The sequence below is a fragment of the Calidris pugnax genome, unplaced genomic scaffold (genome assembly GCF_001431845.1).
Source record: "Calidris pugnax isolate Ruff unplaced genomic scaffold, ASM143184v1 scaffold103, whole genome shotgun sequence".
NCBI lineage: Eukaryota > Metazoa > Chordata > Aves > Charadriiformes > Scolopacidae > Calidris > Calidris pugnax.
This window is the reverse complement of record NW_015090990.1, coordinates 20732797-20756614: the sequence shown is the minus strand read 5'-3', so window position 1 is coordinate 20756614 and position 23818 is coordinate 20732797. Positions and strand designations below refer to the sequence as shown.

Genomic DNA, 23818 nt, shown 5'->3' with positions numbered 1-23818 from the left:
GGAGGAAGGATATAGTATTAATTTTCTCTCCACCAATGACAAGACTGTATTAACTTGCTTCTGTAAATTTTGAAATCAGTATGGTGGGGCTAGCAAAATTATTTTCTTACTGGTTTAGTTCAACCCCATGGGGTATAGGAAGTCTATATAGATGGCATGGTTACCTGTAGAGAAAAAAAAAAAAAAAATCAATACTGAGAAGGGAAAAAACCCTCAAACCAACCAACCAAAAATCCACAATCCAGAAATACTTGGGCTGTCAGATGTGAAAAACCGGCACTACACTGTTCTAATACGGAAAAAAAAATATGTATTGGAGGTGTTTCTTCTTGTCCAGACATAAAAAAAAACCAAACAAACAAAAAAAACAAACAAAAACCCAGAAGTCCTCACCACAAGAAAGCATACTACAGTTCAGAAAAGGTGAGAAACTGTGTGGTAGTGACAGAGGGAAATTTGCAGTCATTCAGTTTATGAATCCAGATTTAGTGGAATTTTAGGATAAGTGACCATTCATGGTCCTACGCGTTTTTCATTCTTACTTTCTTGACTTGATCTTATCCAAGATTTTAAAACCCTGACAATAAGTTTTAGTTACTGCCGTTTTTTTAAATTGAGGAACTCTATGAGCTTTACCTTGCATGAGTAAGAGTAGTTTCTTTTCCTTAAAAAAACGTCTTTAACCTGATGGTGAGAAGTGGCAGACAGGGGACATAAAGATTAGTTTGCTTGCAAAAATATGTTTCTGACATAATGCTAAGTGAAAATTTGACAACTGATGTCCACTTATTCCCTCCTCATTTATGAAACTTCTTATAATGATTCCGGAGCACACTTCAGTAGAATTTGCCCTGTTCAAATTGGAACAGCTTCTCACTGGATCCCTATTATTCCTGTAGAAGTCACAAGCATTAATGAAATCTAAATAGAGGTTTAAAACAGAAGTTGATGGTGTTCTTGGAAAAATATTTCAGTATTAAACATTGGAAAATGAATCAAGACCTGGCTTTCAAATTTGGATTGTGGTTGTGGTTAATCAGTTACATATCAGGAGGTCCTATTTTTCAGCTTGTAAAGGAATGTAAACTGACTTTTTCAAAACCTATTGTCATAGCCCATACCTTTTCTCTCGATGACACACTTTTCTGTTGTTCCAGAGAGAGACCTTTTTGGAGCAGAACCTTTTGACCCTTTTAGCTGCGGAGCAGGAGATTTCCCTCCAGACATTCAGTCCAAACTAGATGAGATGCAGGTAACTATTGAGTTATCAATTAGGCAGTTTTCTGTGGCTGTATGACTATCCTTGAAATACATATTTACAGTATTCTGAAAATGTGTTCCAGACCGCACACACAAATACATAGAAAAAAAGCCTATTTCTGACTATTCCTATTGTAAGTATATGTCATCATCTTTGAGCTGGAGTTTGAATTTGCCTGAAGATCCTTACAAATGTTAACCCACGGTATTAATCCCGACACCTGTACTAATTTAGGTTTTAGTGTAATCAAAATGGATACTGCTACTCTTGCCTGGGAAGGGACTGAGTGAGCTGAAAAAGAGAGCTGAGGCAAGAACCCTACAGATACTCTGATGCTGTTGCTCCTCAGTTCGAGCAATCTCCACGATCCCCCTATACCCTGGTCTTTCCCTCAGTGGTGTTAGTCTGTTTTCTTGTAGCATTGGCATAGACAGAGTACATGCCAATTTTCTGCCACCTATAAAAATAGCTGTATTTGACTAAAGCACTCTGGGACAATTAAACTATTGAGAATTGGTTCAAGAATTCTGAACTGATGTGTTTTTATCAGAAAACATTTGTTGATTCTGAAACACTCAATAGTATCTGTTCAGTTATTGACCCAATTTTGCAACAATTCTAGGAGAAAGCCTTCAAGTTTTGGAATAAATCACTCTCTTCAGTCAGACTTTCCAAACTAGTTCTTTGCCAGCTTGCTTATCTGTATTTTTTTCAGAAGGCTGCCAGCAAAATGAAAATACTGGGAACTTAAATTTCTAGGATCCAGGGCTTCCAGACCTCTTATATCTTGAGAACCCACAAAGTCCAATAGTCCAAAGTCCTCAGGCTTCTTCAGTTCCTCTCTTGTGCCTGGAGAGCAGGAGAAACATTTCAAAATGGCTGAAATAAGATTAAAATACCATTTGGTTTACCTAAGTAAGATCTCTTAATTCCTCTTCATTGTGAAATTTCACTTTCCATGTCAGTTTAGGATGATGCCACTGGCAAACTCTCACTGTGAAGTAAGAAATTTCAATTCTTGCTTACCTGTACTCTAGCCCACACAATTTCCAGTAACACTAAAAGCCAAAATTGGTTTCCTTGCAATTCCATTAAAAATGCATGTGTTTTGCGAATGCTGTAATGTTGTTACCAAGCCCTTTAGCACAAAAAGCAAATCTTTTAACACTTTGCATTGATATATATCAGTGTTTCCGTTATGTACTCTATTTTAGGAAAAGTTATACTGTAGTGTCTGTGGATACTAGGAAGAATCCTGTGACTATAGATAAATGTCACACAGTAAGAGTTCTTACTACAGGTAACTTTTGGCTAAATTTTACATTGCTAATGTAGAAGGCTGCAAGGTGTTATCACCTCATAAAACATCAGTGAGAGGAACAGCAGAAACCTCTATCAAAGATTTTTGAAGTCATAAATTCAAAAGTCATAAAGAATTCATAAAATTAAAAACTCCTGTCATTGTTTGTAGTCTTCACTTGAAAAAAGCAACAGACAAACAACTAATAAAAAACCCCACCCAAACCTTAGGGCACTACTGTGTCCTATTCCAAAGAATATTGTATAGGTTGGGTATTCCCCCTGCACACATGTATTTTGTTTTTTCCAACTTTTTTGTATGCTTTATAAACAAGTCTTGAAATCGGAGAGTCTAGTATATCAGTTTTAGCATACCCTGATATTTCCACTGAAATTTAATTAGTGGATCTTTATATAGACACAAAACTTCTTCAGGTGTAATCCAATTGAGAAGTGTAAAGCTGACTGGGTGTGAAACAGGGCAAAAATAATATTCTAACTTTGACCAAAGCAAAAGCTATGTACAGTTATTTTACTAGATGATTGCTGCAAAATACAGATTACAACATGTTTTTCCTAATACCTTCTTTTATCTTCTTGTGCTTTCCCTGGTGCCTAGCGTCAGCGATGGTTGGTATATCATATTTTAATAATGGTATTTAAAGCATTTGCAATTGAAGTGTGCATGTGTTCATGTCTGGTGTTTTTATTTTTATGTATATGTGTGTACATATATATAAAGTTTTAAGATTTATATTTTATATATGCACCTCTAAGTCAGGGCCATTTTAATTTTTAGGGGCATGCAATTTTTAAGGTAGGGACAGCTGATTTTAATTTTCTTTAGTCCATCTTACCAGATGTTAATAATACTAAGCCTTCATTTTCATTCCTGTTTGTTTTCCGTGTGCTCAAGTGAAATCGCCAGTTTCGTTATCAAATTGTCAGTAGTGAAATGTTTTAAGCAAAAACCTTTGATATGTAAATTTTTGTGTGAATACAATAATAATTATTTAAAACTTGCAATTAGCAGAATAAAACTGTGCTAGAAGGTAACAGTTGTTAGATACACAGCCTATAAGAAGGAAGGTGAAATGGACGCTACAAAAAGAAAAATCTAGTCGTCTTTCCTTCTCTGGAACGTAAAGTGAAGGGATCTGTTGTCTTCACATTATAAAGTACAGCCCGAGTTCCAGTAAATATGTGTTTCATTAAATATACAAAGGTAAGTTGTTTATGAACACATCCTATTAGTTCAAAATACAAACTTACTCTGAGAGGGTATTAAATGCAGTTTATCCTACACTCAGTAACAAGCAAGCTGCCTCGGCACCAGGCAGTGACAGCCTGGTGGGAGCAGCTCAGCCCAGTCTCTCTGATCCTGTTACTGTGCGTGCGTTGGGAGGTGATGTGTAAGCAAAGTGAGATAGGAGGGCGCAGCAGAAGCAGCTTTGGAGAAATAAACACTTTAGTGGGTGCTTTTCCTTTGCATCTGATATTCTGCACTTAGTGAGATCAGATAAATTTCAGTGACCCCTGGGGGAACTTTAGGTCCTAAACTTTAGTTAGGATCCAGATTTCACACTTAAGCTCCTTCTATTCCATTTCTTGGTCCAGTCAATTTTTGGAGAGCTCAAAACTCAAACATGTGCTGAGATGTGACTTTTACAGCTCAGGCCTCTCTCTGATGACTATCCAACCTCCTGTTTCCCCCCACCCTTATGCTGAAACATATTTTCATCCTCTCTATTTTGACGGTATCCAGACATTAATAAAATGAATTTGTCTGTTTTCCCAGAAATCTTGCAGTGAAGGAAAGTTTCCCTGGATCATGAATCATACCAGCAACAGCTGCTATAATTTATTAAACTCTCAAGGTAGTTAATATCATAAAGCTTCCAGGAGCTGCAAGCCATTCTCCCTGCATGGCCTGAAGCAGTCGGTAGGCTTGTCATCTTTCCATCTGAAATAAGTTATGCTCAGCCCTCTAAATTATCTTCTCGGAGGCGTGTAAATTTATCATTGGTTCATGGGACTTGCGCTGACTTAAGCTCATTGAGTGAAGTCATTGTGAAGCGATAAGTGAGTTAACCTCAGAGCCATAAGGTTGACTTTGGCAAATTTGTCTCCTATAAAATGGAGTTCTGTGTCTTTTACTATTTTTAACCAGAATAGCTCACATCTTGTTATCATAGACACAAAAAACGTGGAAGTTTTGGAAGAGGGGTTGTTGGTCACTTTTTCTAGTGAAAACAAGCTTTGCTCCTCTCTTTAAGAGAACAATCATATCCTTTAGTACAATACCATCATTTTTCTAGGTAACTAAGATGTTCAGTCCTAGAGTTTCAATCACCTTGGAAGTGTCATCACGGGGGATATGAACGTAGAGGTGAGGCACAATATAGATGCACACTTCATAGTCCTTCCTCTTCCCACCCATGTCCAGTGCCAGGGGATGGCCTTTTTCTTCATTCACTGAAAATCAGCACACTTAAGAAATTTTCTGACCACATCAGGAGTTACTGTTTCCTGGATGTTTAAAGTACAGGAAGCCATAGCACACATGTTTTTTAACAGGCAGTGTGTTATGTTAAGAACACATGTTATTAGAAGCTGAAATGTCTGAATTTTACAAGGCAAACTATTTAAAATGCTGTGTATTAAAAATTTTGAAAGATTTTTAAAATATATATAGTATGTAATGTGTACCAAGTGCTGACTATATATGTCATTTTTAAAGAAAAACTATTCTCCTTAACATGTTAATTGAGTTTATTAGAGAAAAAAAATATAAGAACAAATCATAATTTACAATCTGCTTGGTCATTCCAACTGACTTCACTGTTATTACAGCTGCAAATGCTGGGTTTTGGAGTGGAGAGTTGAAAGTGGGCATGTGCTGTATGATGGATACCTTAATAATCATACAGAAGCTTCAAGTAGGAGCATAAGACTTGAGAGACATGTGCAGTTCAGGTGTATATATAAACTATTTCTGAAAGTGCACATAAAGATCAAAGTGTTCTGCATTGCTGTGAGAACTACAGCATTCTATTTTCTGCATTGATCACAGTTTCAGCTGTAGATGTAAGGGAGAATCCTTTCTTAAAACGTTCTCTTCCAATGGCTTGCTTGACTACTGACAGCTGATTGGATTTTTTGAAAATTATATTGTATCTTTGCAAAAGTATAGTTTTGGAGATTCCAAAAATTATTTAAGCATTTGGAATTATTTTGCAAAACCTGAGGGATTAGGAGTGGAGATAGCTATAGGAAATCTGGAGTCTGAATCTCTGGAAATTTCATTGCCATCAGTTTGCCAAAGAGTCTACTAGACAAGAAAGTTGTGATTTCTTTTCCTTTTTGAGGCCTGCATTTAATTTAATGGAATATTGGTTGAGACAATACAGTTTTCTTTGGTCTATACTCCTATGCACTTCTTGTCCTCCACTTAAATATTTATGAAGAAAAAAATCTGTTTTTTATATTCTTTTAAAATCTGAAAAATGCCCAGATGGCTATCTAGATTGCCTTGATGTCTCTTTGTGTTCTTGGGCTTTTTTTGACCCTGGGGTTGGCATGGAAGTTTCAGTTTACTATTAACTGTAGCATCTGGTCCTTGACGATACTGTTCTTGTGTGATTAACAGGTGAACATTGAAATGTCATGTTCCTGTTATAGACAGCTGTATGCATGGTCCTTTTTTAAGCATGCATGTGTTAACACTGCATTTCCTGGCACTGTAGTGGTAGGTTTTACTTCTGACAGTTCTGCCTGTAATAGAAGCTGGGTTCTCAGGTACGGAGCTGATAACAGCACATGGCAACCACGTTACTCTTTTCTTTTAGAACAGACAGTAGTTCATTATGTTAAGAAAGTTAAAAGGCTATTTAAATAATTATGATACATATAGTGCAGCTATCTCTTAATGGATTAACATTGATCACATTGCAAATATGTGAAAATGTGATTGTTTTAAATGCAAAATATCACAGCTTAAAAGAGGAGGAGGACGACTAAATGGGGGGCAAAGTGGTCTGGAGTGAGATTGCAGGTGGAAAGGTCAAGGAGACTGCTGTTCTTTGAGAAAGTAGAAATGGTTCGAAGTAAAATCATAGCAAGCACAAGCTAAGTGGTAAGTGACAAAATATCAGTTTGTATAGAATAAAACAAAAATTAGAAACCCCAACATGATCAACAGAAGAGCAATGAGATATGTGTGTGCTTCCAAAATGTATAATCTGATTTGTTCTTAGCTAGCCAGAAAAAAGGGTATTGGAAGTGCAGCTACGTAAGACACCAACAAACAGTGCTTAAATGAAAGCCACCAGCATGCAGGGCATGACTGGGATGCATGGTCAGTGAAAGGGTTCTCTGGATTGCATTGCTAAGAATCAAGCTGGTTGTCCTTCTTAAACCAGTTGCCAGGAAGTTTATTCTATTTCTCAACACTACTCTAGTAGCTGGTGGGATTATTAAATACTCATAAGCTCTCAAAATTTTAGCCTGTGGTTTAAATTTGTTTGAAATGAAGCTGGTTTGATTTGAGATTTATGTTTTAAAGCCAAAAGGCATGCTCTTGAGGTACTGCTGTGTATTTTGAGTTTATGCCTGATCCCAATACGGATTGCTTTACAAAAAGATTCATTTACAAGGTATTTGCTTCATGAAAGCACATACTATTGATTTCATAGCATGCAATCAACATTTTCTAAGTGAACTATGTATTAGGACAGCCCTGAACTGAACGTTGTTACAGCTGCCACTGGAGTTGATGTTTTCATGGCATTTCTATTCAGAGCCCTTGTTTCCAATTGCTTATAGTTTTACAGTACTTCCACCTAGCAGACTGATATTTCCTTGACTCAAAGGTGACTTTTCTCTTGAAGGTTAAGCCTCAATTGTTCAGCTTCTTTTAAAGAAAAAAGAGAAATGAAAACAAGAGCATTTCACCTGTATTAAAAGTGCTGTTCTTATTTTAGAACAGGTGCAAGCTAAGTATATTTTGTAAAAACAAATACAGGTACTTGTGGAATGAATTTCTTTTCAATAGAGGGGGTGATGACCATGTTTGTGTTTCTACTAATAAAACTAATGTGACTAAAACAGGAGTTTTGGTCTAAACTTTTAAAGAAATTTGTTGCACTTTCTAAAGATCATTGTATTTTATGTCACTGAGTTACATGCCTTTGAAATGCACCATTTGTTCATTTGCACAAATTTTATGTGATTTTAGTATTTTTAGTATAATTTTATTTGCGTTATTTAGTGAAGCTCGGATGGCAGTAGGCTGTAAAACATGCACTTGTCAATTTAACTGCACAGGGAGCAATTCAGAACAAACCTCTGAGATGCGGTCGAGTACTATAATTATTGTTGGACTACTTCTAAGAGAAGGTATTACTGAATGTAGGAGACACCTGGGATTAGTAACAATGTCTGTGACTTATCTGAATCGTTAAAATGTAAATATAATAAACTTTTTGCTCATATAGCCCTAATCTTTCCTGCTTATAAATCATGTTGAGTTTAACTCGGGAACAACATGATGCACGTCAAGCTTGTTTGCTTTTCTATCAACCGATCTATATGAATTTTCAATATTTTTTTATTCTATAATATTTTCTTCATTTAAATACATACTGTATTTCTTTTGTTGTACAAGATACATCCTTTTATAAGTTAACCATTAAGACTTATTAAAAATCAGCTGACCAAATAATGTAAATGTCTATGGATTCACTCTAAAGTATCATTATGGTTTATCTGCCTAAAGATAAGTTCAAATTTAGGTGTTTTTAGAAAGAGACCTTTATCCTCCAGAAATCACTTTCTTTTTTAATAACTATGTCTTGTTTCATTGCAGGAGGGGTTCAAAATGGGATTAACTCTTGAAGGCACAGTATTTTGTCTTGACCCACTAGACAGCAGGTGCTGATGACAAGAAGCTAAATGTGAAATTCCTTCACAGTGGTTTGGGTTTTTTAAAATTCTGAACACGTATTCACAAATATTATCCATGTGCCAAAAATTGCTTTTTTCAACATGTAAACTCTTGTCAGGTTTGCTTCTGTAAAAATCCAACTTCCATTTCCAGTCTTTCCCTGTACAAATGTAAAAAATTGTATTTGTTTATGAAATATGAATTAAATTACACTATTGTGTTTCTTTCTGTCAAATTTTGGCCCAAGCTTATTATGCTTTATGACTGGAGCAGTTCTTCAGAAAGCTCACACATACCTCTGTTTGCAGATGCACAAGCATGATTTTTATGTAATACTTTATCTGGCAGCATTTTGAAATTATGCTCTTAAGTCATCATTTAATATTCAAGCAGTAAAATAATTAATATCTAGTACAAAAAGTTCAAATTGCAGTGAAAAAGCAGAAAATACTAACCATTAATATATGCTTAAAACAAATCTGGATGCCATGTAATTGATTTCCATTACTGTGTATGATTACTGTGCTGTATATATGTTGTTATTAGTTTATAAAATACATAAGATTTTAGGTCCTTACTTCATGTTTTAGAAACAAACAAATTCTTAGTATGCTAATTACTGTTTAAGAGCATAATAAAACTGCTAAATTGCAGAATGGACTAAGTAACTGCCCTTTTTTTGATATTTTATAGCTGAACTGTAAAGTATGTAATTTGGAATTTATTACATGATAACCATAACTTAAAAAGAAGATTATGGTCTTACATTTACTTAGAAATCTATGTAATTTTGTGTATAAGCAGGCACTGTTTACTGTGCACAGTTCTGTAAGTTACTTTCAACACCTGAGTGTTCAGTCAGGCTTTGTTGAGAATTGTTTTCACTATCTGCTTTAATGTTATATGTATTACTATAATTTTGAAGCTTGCTGCAAGAATTCAATATAAGTTAGTAAGTCCTTCATACCCACTGATTGTTCATGTTTCAGAAATAACTACACACCAAAACTTTCAGCTGTTAGTGAGTTTAACGCTGACCTGTCTATGCATACTCTTCATTAACCTTTAGCATAAGCAATAAAATACCATCTTAAACCTATTTTGGAAAATTATTATCATTAGTGTTTTGATGCCCAAACTTTATGTTAGTTCAATTCAAAAATTGAAAAGCTCTAATATTTTCCCCTCAAAACATACAGGTGTGGAAAAAACAAAATTTCAGATTCTTTTAAAAATACTTTTTCTTTGCTTTTTCATGAGAGGTTTTTTGTGATACTTAGAGTTTTATCCTTAACAGTTATAGTTTACACCAAAAATGCATTTTACAAATTTGTCATCACATGTTTATCTTTATGCCTTGTTCAACAGAGTACTTCAGCTTATACCTTGAAATCCACTGAAATGAATGGGATTATTCCTTTGTTGAGTTTAACATATGTTCAGGTACCTTGCTGAATGGGGGCCTTAATGTTCTACATTACATTAGTCTTCCTCTCTCTTATTCTGTGTTCAACATTCATATAGAGTATTATATATAAATATATATATTAAAAATATATAAAATCACTAACAAATAGAATAGTATATGTTTCATAAAGAAAAGTCTTTATAATTTTGTTTGTCATATAGTATTTTGCAATTTGTATAATGAGGATGTTTAGTAGCCATAGCAATGGCCTTTTTTAACAAATAGAATTTGTATTTTTATTGTACTTTAAAAAGCTTTACGTAATAAGCATCTATTTAGTGGTCATTTATTATCAATGGTAACACTAAGATAATATTTGCACATTTTAAGAAACCTTTTTCGTTACTGATTTTTACGATAGTTGACTGCAAGTGGCATGGTTAAATATTACATACCTGCTCAATCCATACAAAATTACTTAAATCAACACAGCAGTGCATTTTTAATGAAAAGATTATGTGATTCAATTGGAAATTGTATTTCTATGTAATCTCAAATGTCTGTTTAATTTTGCCTAAAATAAATGTTTTTAAATAAATTGCATCCTAGAACACAATGTTCATTCAGTGAATTGCTTGGGGAGGTGCTTAAATGTTGGGCAGAACCTGCTGCAAAGAATGGTTTGGAGCTGAAATGTGTCAAAGTCACCTTCTATGCTGGAGAGAATCTGATCTCAGCCAGTGTAGAATAACTCCAGTGTTTGACCTTTATTATTGAGTTTGGTCTAATCTGTAATCAGCAGAGAAAAATCTTGTTTTATATGCAGCTACCTAATACTAATAATCAGGGAGTAACTTTCTTCACAGTGCTTCATGGATTTAATGGACTCTTTTTTATTGCCTTCTGTTTTTATACATAGCTGATCAATATGCTTCGCTACTAAATGACCCTAGTGGTTATTTAAGGAGTAAAGGATGTACTTGAAGTCTTCCTGAATCCTAGAAAGCAACTTCTGTAAACCAGGTGTGTTAATGGGACAGGCTGCAGCATATGGTGTTGATGCTTTTGAGAGAAGAAAACTAGTCTTAAATCATCTGGTATTGACTTCCATTGCAAAATTTCTCTTCAAACTGGCAAGTAAGGGGCATGTGTTATGTCCTGTGACTTATAAACACGAGCAATTATTTCTCTAAACTTTTAAAAAAAAAAAAAAAAAAAAAAACAAACACAAAACTTGATAGCTGGTTTTGACTGAGAACGTGAAGTGATTCTGCTAATTGTGTGACCATAGGTGTTTCACTTGACAGAAACCTGTAAGAGGAGAGTAACGTCATCAACTGCATTAGGGATAAAGTGTTAAAGGAGTTGTGAACAAGACTTTTTTTGAACTTGTAAATTTGCCCTCCAAGAAAAATAAAATACCAATGCAGTTGGGTGCACTACAAGATTTGTCCAAACTTTTAAACTGCAAACTGCAGTCACACTGCTGATTGTGCTAACTGTGACTATATCACTTTGTGAATGTGTAATACTAGGTTTTGGTTCTACTTGTCAGCTGTCCAGCTACTTCGCTGGCATGTCATACCATGCTATATTAACACCTAAAAGTAAGATTCCTTGCTTTCTGTTTCTTTTTTTTTTTTTTTTTTTCGTATGATATGGACTATTTTTCTCTTACTACTCACTTATTACACCATGCCTGAGTAACTGAGATGCTTACGTTAGAATTCTTAAGTCAAATAAGCTGATACATGATGAGTTTGTGTGTTTTCTTTTTTTAACCTTTGATATATTACTGAGCATCGTTGCAGGATGCTCATAAGCTTAACCCATTGCCTTTACTTTAGATTGATTTCTGAGTGGCTGTATTTTGTCCTTCCATGTGACAGATGTGATTTGTGCCAAACTTATAGTTGATCAAATCACTCAAATTGGCAAAGATCAAATCCTTCATGTGGTAAAAGGAATTACATTTCATTTTGGCTTCATTTATGGAAAGAAAGAAAGGAAAAATAAAATTCTCACACTTGCAGAAGTAAGAGTGGTTGTGCAATCCCAGACGTGATTGCATGTGCCAAGGAATGGGCTGGCTCTGAGACTTCATTATGATGATTATTTTTCAATTTGTGGAACTAAGCACAGTCTTAGTCTCTCCGAGCAATTCTGTTTCACAAAAAGAGTCTTTTATGCAAAGGAAGAGAGTGCCACTGCCTGAGAAATCTCCAGTCAAACCATCCAATGCTCCTAGTTGCGTTACATCCTGTCAGTCACTAGAGATGATCACCCTTTGGACACCCTCTTAAGGCAAAGAAATACATTAATAATTGCAGGCAAGCTCACGGCTTTCTTAATTTGACTCTTAGAGGTTTTATTGTTGCTTTTAAAGTCAGAGGGTACAGGAGTCACACTTTAAAAGAAAATAAAGATAAAATTAAACCAAAAATGCCTGCTATTAGGTGTTCTGGAAGCTTCAGCTAAAAGACAGCGAGTAAGCTTTGGTATGTAATTGGCTTGCATTTCCCCCTCATTCTAAGACATATTGAGAGACTGAGACATATGCTGCTTTGTCAGCTGGTGAAAAGTGCGTAGCAGTTCTCATCAGCAAAATAGAGAACGGGATTTTGAATATATCATTTTGTTCAGTTATTTGAAAATGGTAGGCAAAGTTTTGTCAAAATGAAACTCTGACATTTGTAATATATGCAGCCTTGTGGAGATGCTTCAACATTTAGTGAGTGTCAGTGCATAGATTAAAGAAACTGCAGATTTATTTATTCATCAGACCAAAACACACCCTGGAACTACGAGACACTTTCAGTGGATTTAATGGGCTGCAGGCATAATATTTGTGCGTGATGGGATAAAAGTTTCTGAACATATGAATATGCAATTTACCGTTTGCGTGTAAGAAATTTCCCTAGAGTCAAATTTATATATAGTTTGGGATGAAAAAAACCCTGCAAGTTTAGGCTCCTGCAGTGAATTCTGGAATGGATTGAACCTATTTTAAGGCTCATGTGCATGACAGCAAACAAAACCATTATATTTGAGTTTTTGAACTCTCTTTTGTTTTTGGTTTTTTTTTCTTTCCCCCCCCCTTTTCCAGTATTTATTTCAACAAAGCTTATGCCTTGCAATAAATAATAATAAGAAGCAGAAATAGATTAGGAAGGAAGTACATAAGAAAATTAAAGGGGGAAAAATGTCATCTTGTGCCAACATCATGCACTTTAGTACCATTGCATTTTTTTGTGAAACTTAACTGATTTGGTAACTTCCCTTGTTCTGCCTCATCACTTTTTATGCTTACCTCAGGATTGTGCGAGGACACCCAAAAGCAGATTTGCCATATTTGAGGTCCACAAGAGCTGCTATTGGAACTACTTCAGCTAGCCAGAAACAAGGAATGTTTTTTCTGCCACCTGTAGCCTCGTTACACAGAGTAGGTAACTTACAGGGAGCCTCTCCTAAGGTATCTGCCTGCCTGCCACAAGCTCCAGTTTCCATCCACTTATCCTAATTTCTAGTAGTTTGTGCCATATTACAGATGTAGGTAATTTATTAATCTGATGAAGGCTTCCAGAAGGAGAGTCTTCTGTACTAAATCATTACAAAAGTGCTATAGCTAATTGTTCTTATACCCATATTGACTGGAAAGTGTGACAAAAAGAATAATGATCATCCGTACTTTCTAAATGCCTATTAATAAATTATTTACATAAATTAATCTTGTTAAGCTTTCCCAAAACAGGAATCTTGGAATAGACCCTTAAGAATTTTCATCAATTCCATTTCCTTTGCAGCATCATCCTACACACAAACTTTTCTGACTAAAATCTATTCAACTGAACATTTGTAAAAGCTACTTGGGGATCCACCATGTGTGGTATTTAAATTGTTGCAAGTTTTATTTCTTGTAAGCATTTTGTTCAGTAAAATCAAGATGCTTTTTGAAGCTTCTGCACAAAAATTTGAATTGGAATATTTTGGGTGTGTTTCACTGAAAATAGCTAAATGAGTTCTCTAGGAATCTGCACTGGTTCACTTTTGAAAAGTAATTGTGCATTTTAAATATTCTTTGATGTTCTTGATTTTCTTTAAAGGAACTTTGTTGTTTTCAAATAAAGTGATCCTTGACACTGTGGAAAGGCTGAGAAAATACTTAGCCTGTGTGCTGCATTGCAATAAGATTCTACAGAAGATATGGTTTGGGGTGGGGGGGATGACAATCAACCAACCAACAAAACTTATTTGAAAGCCTTTCTTAGACTGTTAAAATCTGTTTATTTGATGCTCATCATTAATTTTTAGAGTATGTCAGAACAATATTATCATACCTACTTTGCTTTTTTTTTTTGTAGTGGAAGAGACCTAACTATAGTGGCAGATTAAAGTCACCTACAGTTTAAACAATGCAGGAGTGGGTTTCCTGTGGTTTTGCAACCTTATATGTATTAGAATACTATGGAGAAGCCAGAATAGAGCTGAATTTCTGAGACATTTCAACCCTGTCAAATAATGACATGATCACATGTAATTTGTGACAGATAAACCTGGGATGCAAAATGAGCAACTACATTTGGAAAGAAAAGTAATAGAGTTTCCAAGGTAAGTGAGAGGGAGAAATTTTACAGGAGAATGAAAATGCTCTATGGGATTGCTTGCCTGACAGGGCTTAGCCACTATTCCCAAGTGATGCTATATTTACGTGGTTTCAACTGATGATCTGACATACTGCTTCTGTGGAGCAAAAAAAAAAAAAAAAAAAAAAGCTTGATACTATTGCCAGATTATCAAGAGAAGTGTTTAATGATCAAAAGTTTTAATCTTGACTTTAGAAGTTGCGTGTCTGTTTTATCTTCTTTAAAGTTGTGCATCTACACTAAAATCTGTCATTCACGGTGTTTCAGGATTGTTAGCATTTGCTGTGTGCATTTTGATAGTACCTGTAGATTGCCATAATATTTAATGTATATTGTAAAAAGACTAGAGAAGGCTGTGTTCTGTGTCGTCATGATTGGATGCTGTCATAGCATTGCAGTGGATTGATGTATGAAACTGAAGTAATATAATGTCATAGAAAATTCCATTATTTAATAATCCTTTAAACATGTAGGTATTTTAAAAGAACAGTGTTATTTAAATAGTAGAAATGACCAGAGACCTCAGTAAACAAGATGAACTGCTTCATGGCACTTTAGTAAATAAACCAATAAGGCCAGTAAAGCCCATGAGTCATATAACCATAATGAATTTACATGAAACTTAGAAAAACAGGGATTTGTTTTCTCGGGATCACAGATTCAGTCTCTCACAGACCTATCCAGTTAAAAAGCTGAATGTCGAAGGGGGTAAAAAAAAGGTCTCATGATATTCTAAACAATATTTGACTCTGTTCCAATGTATTGCTGTAGATAAGTTTCTATCAAGGTTGGACTAGAAACATGATAATCACAAACAGTAATGCAGACTGCGTGTTGTGAGAGTTCAAGCATTTAGAAATAATAGCATTACTTGAAAATAAGGCATGCTGAAAAAGTGCAAGAGACTGTTATGACTTTAGCAGGCTGATATTAAAATATACTTTGAGGGGTCCTGATCCTTGGTGTGTTCATACGCAAACTTTATAGTTGCAAAGGGTACTGGGAAGCAATTGGAAAGGCAGTGTAAAATGAGAAAGCTAAAGTAAGTGAGATTATCAACAGGAAAACCTGAATTTGCATGACAACACAGACCATAGAAAGCAATTGCATGATGTTTAACTGCTCTGAAAAAATAATTTTATTTTTTTTAAGTGAGATTATCAACAGGAAAACCTGAATTTGCATGACAACACAGACCATAGAAAGCAATTGCATGATGTTTAACTGCTCTGAAAAAATAATTTTTTAAGCATCTGTGAACTTCTGATTCAGAAAATGCCACAGAGCAGTATCTATCAAGTGTCTAAATACTACTGTATAGGTTTCATTTTTCAGAAAAAAAATGTGGACAAACTGTTCATTATATATAAAGTGATATTTGCTTTATGTAATAATATATCATCTATTCACATTAGAACAGGAAAGCTGATACATGTCGTTGTGCACAAGGCATGGTGTGGTATGCAGCCAGTCATGTGCAAACGAGTATTTTCTTATTAATTTTTTTCCTGGAGAGACTGATGCTTCAAAATGTAGCTCTGGAGACAGGAAGAGAGTTTGAGGTGGTTAAATGGGGAGATCCTTCATATGCCACGATTTCTGGATGAGAATACGGATTGCCAGAATTTACAGAGGTTATGGAAATATCAAGTTGATCTCCACCAGGATTTCAAGCCCAATGCAAGTAAGTGTAGACAGATGTCAAAGGCATTCCAGACACTGGCCTCTCTCTCACTTGATACAAAGCAGAGAACATTTAAAACTTTCTTTTTCTCAGCCTGAAAGTAAACCCATGGGAAAAAGCTCCTTCAGATACAGTCTGGCAGAATTTAGATTAGAAAGGGACACATTCTGACTCCCCATATTTAATTAAAAAAGCAAAATTTAATTAAAAAGTAAAAAGACAGGAAGCAAGAGAGAGTTTAATGCTATATATAAAAAATGCATTGCCTCTATGTTTTATAAATGCAAACTTTTGAAACTTGGAGTAGTTATTTGTACATAGAGCATTCTAGCTTCTGTGTCCTTGAATACTACTTATTTTTTCTTATAATTGCTTAGATTTTAAGAATTCATTTTTATTTTTGCGTGATTTTAATTTTCCTAAAGAACCTTCTGGAAAAGTGTGAAGTATGTGGGCTATGTAAATTTCAATTTTCAGATATTTCTGCCTAGAAATAATGGCAAAACACTTTTCTTTCTTAAAACCTAAAATCCAGTCATCTTCCTAGGAGTCACAAATTTCATGTTGCTGTTTTCAAAGGTAAGCAAGCCTACCAAGGAAGGTTGGAAAAAATATTGTGGTTGGCCCTGAGAAGCATACTGTCTTCCAGGAATCATATGATCATAGAATGCTGAATTTGTTTGTAATCTGCAGCTCCATGTCTCCTTGTGGTTGTGCTTTTTTCCCCACACCTTATGCAGTGGCATCACACAGCTTGAGCATTGACTGAAAATGATCCAGTATTATATGCTCAGAAAGTAGTATTTGTGGCTGTTTTCCATGAGAACACTGTTTTAAGGACAAGCTAATGGGGAATTTGTACCCATTTATGTGCACAGAGAAGCAAGTTATGTGCATACTGAGACCTGCCAAAAGGCAGGGACAAGTGGAGGTTTTTGAAGTTTTGCAAATTGCTTGAAGAGCCTTGCTCCACTTTTCTGACCTGAGATACGAGAAGCAATAATTTCCAGTGCCAAGCCCACCTGTGCAGGTTGACTACGGTCACATTTCCTGTTGGGAAACTGGGACAGGACAGTGAAAACTGGCAGATGGTGTCACTGCAAACCCACAACTTGATGCAGCCACCTCTGAAACTATTTGTATAGTATGTTTTGAATTCTGCACAATGTGCTAAGACCTCGGTGGTTGTGGGGTTTTTTTTCTCCTCCTCTCTTTTCTATAGTCCAAGTAATGTCTCCTTAATTCATTTCCATGCAGCTTCCTAGGGCAATGTCGCTCCCACTGTGCAGTCCATGTTTTTTTTCCAGCCAGCTGTTGACTGTTAGTTTTATTCTGGTGTTATAGTTTATGTCCTACCAATGCATAAATGAATTGTCTTTAATCGTGCAAATGCTTATATATGTGTTTGTGTAAATGCAAATACTTATATATATCTGAATACATACATAACTTCAAACAGAAAAGCCCCTAAAGATCTTCAGAAGACCTTACAATAGCAGAGTAAGTAACCAGATGAATTAGGTGCAAGAGCTGTGTTCTTCATCACTGCCAGATTAATGCTGCTATGAATCTTGTGAAATACTGTTTTCCGTCCAGACTTCAATCTACAAGCTTACATATATTAATGTCAACTTATATAATATATAGTTTGTCAAATTTACTTCATGGGTCTGAAAAAAAAAAGGAGAAAATAGGAATATTTTCAGTGAAGAATAAAGGGGAATTTCAAAGAAACTGATCAAGAATGGAAAATTCTTGCTAAACCAAGAAGATTTTGGTTTGCTACAATTTGACAGTTCTTATGATACCAGATATGTGTAACATGCTGTTATTCTAAAATGGATAAGGCAATCTTACAGAGAAACAAAACATATTACAACATGTCAGAGAGCTAAAGTGGAAGGGCAGTTTTATCAAAATAAACACCACTTTCTGAAGAGGTTTTGTTAGAAGAAAAATCAACACATTTCACAACTTAAGCCAAGATAGCTATAGTTATTTGCAGAATGTGTTCTCTTCTTTACGCCTGTGTTTTCAGATATGTACATCCTAGTACTTGGGTTTTTAAACAAATTGTTAGCATTGTAAAGAGTGAGTTAGTTAATTTTGTCTTTCAGGCAAATCATTCTGTGGGTCAGGTGTTCCAACAACCCTGTTGAGTGCAAGAGAGAAGTGAGTAGACTCCTCAGGAGTCCAGTCTTATTCCTGCCCCACATCTGCTGATCCTCCATAGGTCAAGATCATCTTCTCTGTGGATGGCTTTTACCCAGCTTGGCTTTCAGTGACTGACTTTTAAATTTGCCAGAGCCAGAACCAGCTTCAAAAGGTACCATGTTGTAAGCAATAGAACTCCTTAACTAAGGTTTGTTCTTTCTGATTCACACAGGGGTTGCCACTGAAAGAACAGGATTATAGAGCAAACTTTGAGGTGGAAAAGGGAGGAAGGGGTGTTTCTGGGAAATTGAATGAACTGGGAAATAACATAATGTGTTATTCTTTCTTCAAACATACAAAACAACATCATCCAAAGCCACCATACAAAGGGTTAAAAATTCTTCAGAAGATTGATATATATTTTTAAGCTAAGACATTAAAGTAATTTTTATTTTATCCTTTTTGTGCTTACCATTACTTTTGATCTATCCACAAAGCCCAGAGCTTTGCTTGCTCCTAACAAGAAAGGAAAGAAGGATAATGCATAGTAAGAGACATACTACATATTACTATTACTACTATTATATATTACTACATTTCTAATATATAAAGTTTTGAATCGGTCTATGGTTGTTCATTCTATACTAGATAAAACTGTCGTTAGCTGAGAGGTTAGGCCATAATGACTCTGTCAGGTTTTAGCTTAGAACCTCAGTCAAGTTTCAACAGGAATGGCTGCAGGATTTTGAAGAACTGTGCCACGCTTCTGAGGACAGATACTCCATAATCCTTGATGCAGCCTTTAGCCAATTCAGCTTATTATCAAAATCAACAGATTATAAGGAAAGTTTTTATGTGTTTAGCAAGTGCCACGGTAGCATACATTACAGTGGAAATAAATAATCCTGTTTATTTCATAAAGTAAAAAATAAGTGTAAATGTTTATTAATAAATTATATTATCATTTGTCACAAATATTGTGTTTCTTAAGCCAAAAAAAATCACATTTAAAACAATATAATGAAATTATATAGATGAATATGCAGCTAGCATTTCCATGGCAAACAAAAAGCCCAAACCATTAAAAGCAATGGAAGAGTTGCTTGGTGCTTTTTCTGTTGAGCTGAATTACTCTGTTCTCCCAGTTGATGTTTTAGTACTCTTTAGCTACCTATTTAGCAAGCTTTAATTAAAGATAACTTCATTAATACTACCAGGCTGCAATGTTTTTAGGTCAAATATTAGTGAGTTTTTTATACTTCTCATGATATCTTGTCTTACTTATGAGTAAAGCTTTTAGTGCACTCACTAGTAACCTGGCCTTCTTTCATATGACGTGACCACAAGCTGAACTCTGCAATGAAGGTTTTACTTCTTTTGCCCCTGATCTGAAGTGATATCAAGTTTCCGTTGTTTCTGGAAAAGCTCAAATCCAAGCTGAACTCCAACGTGCTCTGTGGTTTTGGTCTAAGTCCGAACATGCAGTTTGCAAATCTCAGGCTGCTTTGCTAGGAAAACCTTGACAACCATCTGCTTCATTTTACAAACCAAAATTTTAGATTAATTTTAGTCACTGGCACAACAGGGGAGTCAAATCAGCCTTGGCCCATTTTTGTTCTCTTTTAGCAGCTTGGCAGAGGGAGAAGCACATATTGAATTGGTAATCGTTTACTCTGCAGCCATACCGTAACAGCAATGATTCATGACTGTTCAGGTAACAAATGGTATTGTTACCACCCTACCTATGCATACAGCAAGAGGCTAACAAGGGCTGAGATACCTACCTCTGAAAGCAGCCCACAAAAATCCCTCCAACCCACATAGGTGCCATAACTTCTGTACCTTCAATTGTCTATGAGACAGAAATATCTGCCTGAGCCAAGCATGAAGGACTTCATCTCACGTCCTGACATGTGGCATTCCTGAGTTCAGCCAGGGTAGAAGACCTCCCAGGACCTGACTGTGGCAGGTATGTAATACCCACGCAGCTTTGTGTTAGTCCAGATCATGGCAACAGTGGTCAAAAACACCAAGGGAATTTAGGGGAAGCGAAGGGGGATGAGTAATGATGTCAGCTTTAGTGGCCCCAGGCTTTGCACTCTAGTATCGAGTGTGTCACCTGGGAAGTGGCTTCGATGTCCCGTGCTTCAGTTTGGCTGCTGTGAGCACCTCGTGGTATCTTGGGAAGCCATGATGCTCTGTGTTTGCTAATGTCACGGGTTTGGGTTTTTTTGTTTGCTTGGTTGGTTTGGGTTTTTTTATTTGTTTCTTTTAACTGATGAGGAAGAAGTACTTGCCATAAGAATAGAAGTGAAGCAGTCTGAAGGGAGGCTGGTCAGGCAGGAGTGTTTTCTTTACAGGGAGGGATGAGAAATGAGAGCTGGAGGAGATAGCTAGGAGAGCACTCTGGAAAAACCAGCATTTCCACTTATCTATACCTCTCACTAGAACTGTAAACAAGATAATTTAAGCCATCTTGCTACTAAATATGAGACTTTAAATCCTTTTAAAGACAATAGCTCATGGATTTAATAAAAAAAAAAAAGGACAAAAGTGAAAAAGTGTAATAATAAAATATTTTATTATTTTATGCTGTTTTAAAATACTTGTGCTTCCTGTCATAATCTTAGAACATGTTGAATAGGAATTAGTAAGAAATATCTCCTATAGGAAGTATATTCTTTTGGTTCTTTCAAAACACTGTATGTAGACCCTTTGATCTACCACTTTAAACTGTGGGTATAACATCCATGTAATACGTGAGCTGAGTGCTGTTTATTTTCACATGGAAACCCCTTTTAAGGCTCAGTAACAGGCTCTACAGTTGTGAATGATAGCAGGGAAAGAAGTGGAATGAGTAGCTATCAGACTGCTGGCACTATTGCTTTCTGATCCTGAACAGAACAAAGATCTTCATTTCAGTTGTTTCTGTTTATTACTCTGGATGTATTGCTCATTTAATTTCATTGCAGTACTTCTCTTCAATAAAGCATATCACACAGCTATGATTTTAAACAATTACATGGGCCACATATTTATAGGAACCAAATCCCAGCAGGAGCCTGCAATGTTTCATAACAGCGTTTCTAAATGATTGCCTGGTGAAATGCTGACCGCAGTGTAGTAGATTTAATTTCTATTACATGCAGATGGCTCTCTTTGTGTAGTTTACTTTGCTGTAACAGCATTCTGTGTCAAGGTGACACTGTACCCAGTTACAGCAAGAATTAGCAGCAAACTGAATGATGTGCTTATTAGACTGTTTTATTTGGGAATTAGTTGATTTTGGTTTTATCGATGTCCTTGGGGAATATCCAACATGTTTTTTCTCAAAATGTTTCAGATCTAAAATTAATATTGCCAGGGATTATTAAATTATCTGGGCTCATCTGCTGTTTCCATCTGTTAATAGAAAGTGCAACTACATGCTTTTATTCTTGATGATTGACATTATGTGGTTTACTTTGAAAATTTTCTATTTGAAAGTGTCCTTGCATTACAAAGCTGAGGTATTTGAAAACCAAACATCATCAAAATTGCATTAAAAGATAGCCCATGTGGTTGTAACCTGTCTTAGATATCCTCACTTATATGCAGATTGATTTTCCAACATTTTTAATGTTGGTTTTCTCAGGACCTAGGGGGAACCCGTTGTCCAAATTCCACAGAAATTCAGTGGGAAGTATCAGCTAATGCAACTCAATGTAAGCTTAGATATTGTCAGTGAAGAGACAGATGGGTACTTCTGGATACTTTGAGCCACTTGAACCTTACTAGTCCTTACCTGATCCCTGGATTTAATTTGACCAACTCAAAGACCACCTTGTGCAGCCTCCCATTGTGCTCAGTCTTATCCTTTAGTGCTCCACACTGTGGATTTAACTACCACCCTCATCTCCACTGCAAATGCACACCCCATGCTAGGCCTTCTGATTAAATGCTTGCAATTAGGCTATTTGGCCACCTCACTCCATGCCTGAATGGAGGGTATGTACTTTGATTTTTACAAAAGCTTTGAGGCTCGCTTTCTAAGACTCGGGATCTGTAGGTTCTCCTAAAACTGCTGGTGGTGTTGTAAACTCTCCTGGATCTGATGCATGTTTTCTCACTGGAAATGAAAAAAAAAAAATAGTTCCCATGTAAAGAATACAACTGAGAGTAGGTAAAACTGGACACTTAGATTTTTTTAGTTTGAGTGAAAACTTCAGAAAATATAAGCATCTGCAATAAGGAGTCTTCTGGGGCGCATTTGTGAGCCAACCCTAATGGGTGTCATGGTGCCAAGTGTTGAGTTTTCATAATTGTACCCAAAAAAGGATTATTTATTTATTTATTTGCTCTTAATCTGTGCTAAGGAAAGGTCTTTCTCCATCTATTGTGGAAAATAGTTGATTTTCCCTCTGGCATGAGGCAGAGGTGGAATATTATGCCACAAAGCAAATTACTGAAGTGTAATTGAAAAAACAGCCACTCATCTATATTTTTTTACTAGAACTGTAAACAAGATAATTTAAGCTACCTACTATTAAAAAAGATATTCCAAAATGATCTTTTTTAAAGACAACAGCTCATGGACCTGAAAGAAAAAAAAAAGTGTAATAATAAAATACTTACGCTGACAGAGATTTAAGCAGGGATTTCTTGGTTTGGAGAGCTGTAAAAGAAAAATAGACCATGATAATTCCCAATTTCTTTTCTCATTTAATTATTTTTCAGAGACTTCAAGCAATTCTCTCTTCCCAATATATTGTGAATCTCACAGTGTAAAGTATTGTCTTAATGAGCTTGTTATACCATTTTTATCAATATTTATATCCCTGGTAAGCCCTTCAGATTACTATCCTCTACTAATTTTTCAGACAGGCAGAGATGAACTGTTAACAAGAAACCCAAGGGCTATCAAAAGATACTTCAAGGCCTTGGGATGACTGGCTTAAGGGGTCAGGAGCACAAGTAGTGTTCTCCTGTGTCATTCCAGTCACAAGATGAGAGAAGCAACAGGAAGAGCCAGAAGATCAATATCTGGCAGTCAGCCTGGTGTCAGCGGCAAGACTTTGGTTTTTTTGATCACAGCGTGGTTTACATGACACAGGTCTGCTGGAGATGGATGGGTTACGCCTGTCTCAAAGGGGGAAAAGGATCTTTGCACAGGAGTTGGCAGGGCTCATCAAAAGGGCTTTAAACTAGATTTGAAGGGGAAGGAGGATGTAACCAGCAGCAGAGATGTGAGGGTTGTCTACTAATTTTTCAGACAGGCAGAGATGAACTGTTAACAAGAAACCCAAGGGCTATCAAAAGATACTTCAAGGCCTTGGGATGACTGGCTTAAGGGGTCAGGAGCACAAGTAGTGTTCTCCTGTGTCATTCCAGTCACAAGATGAGAGAAGCAACAGGAAGAGCCAGCAGATCAATATCTGGCGGTCAG

The 23818-nt window shown here is 35.9% G+C and overlaps 1 protein-coding gene across 7 annotated transcripts in view; it reads left to right on the top strand.

Annotated features, from left to right (window-relative positions):
* GULP1 (GULP, engulfment adaptor PTB domain containing 1) overlaps positions 1-10523 on the top strand; it is a 156208-nt gene extending 145685 nt beyond the window's left edge. For 4 of the 7 annotated variants that reach the window (XM_014954597.1, XM_014954591.1, XM_014954592.1 and 1 more), the window contains 2 exons: positions 1158-1252; positions 8427-10523. In XM_014954597.1, coding sequence (XP_014810083.1) covers positions 1158-1252; positions 8427-8498 — 167 coding nt within the window. In that variant the 3' untranslated portion in view covers positions 8499-10523. Of the gene's footprint in view, positions 1-1157; positions 1253-3179; positions 3191-3590 lie in introns of all 7 variants that reach the window. The other 3 variants (XM_014954598.1, XM_014954594.1, XM_014954596.1) reach the window with 2 other exon arrangements.
* The last annotated feature ends 13295 nt before the right edge of the window (positions 10524-23818 follow it).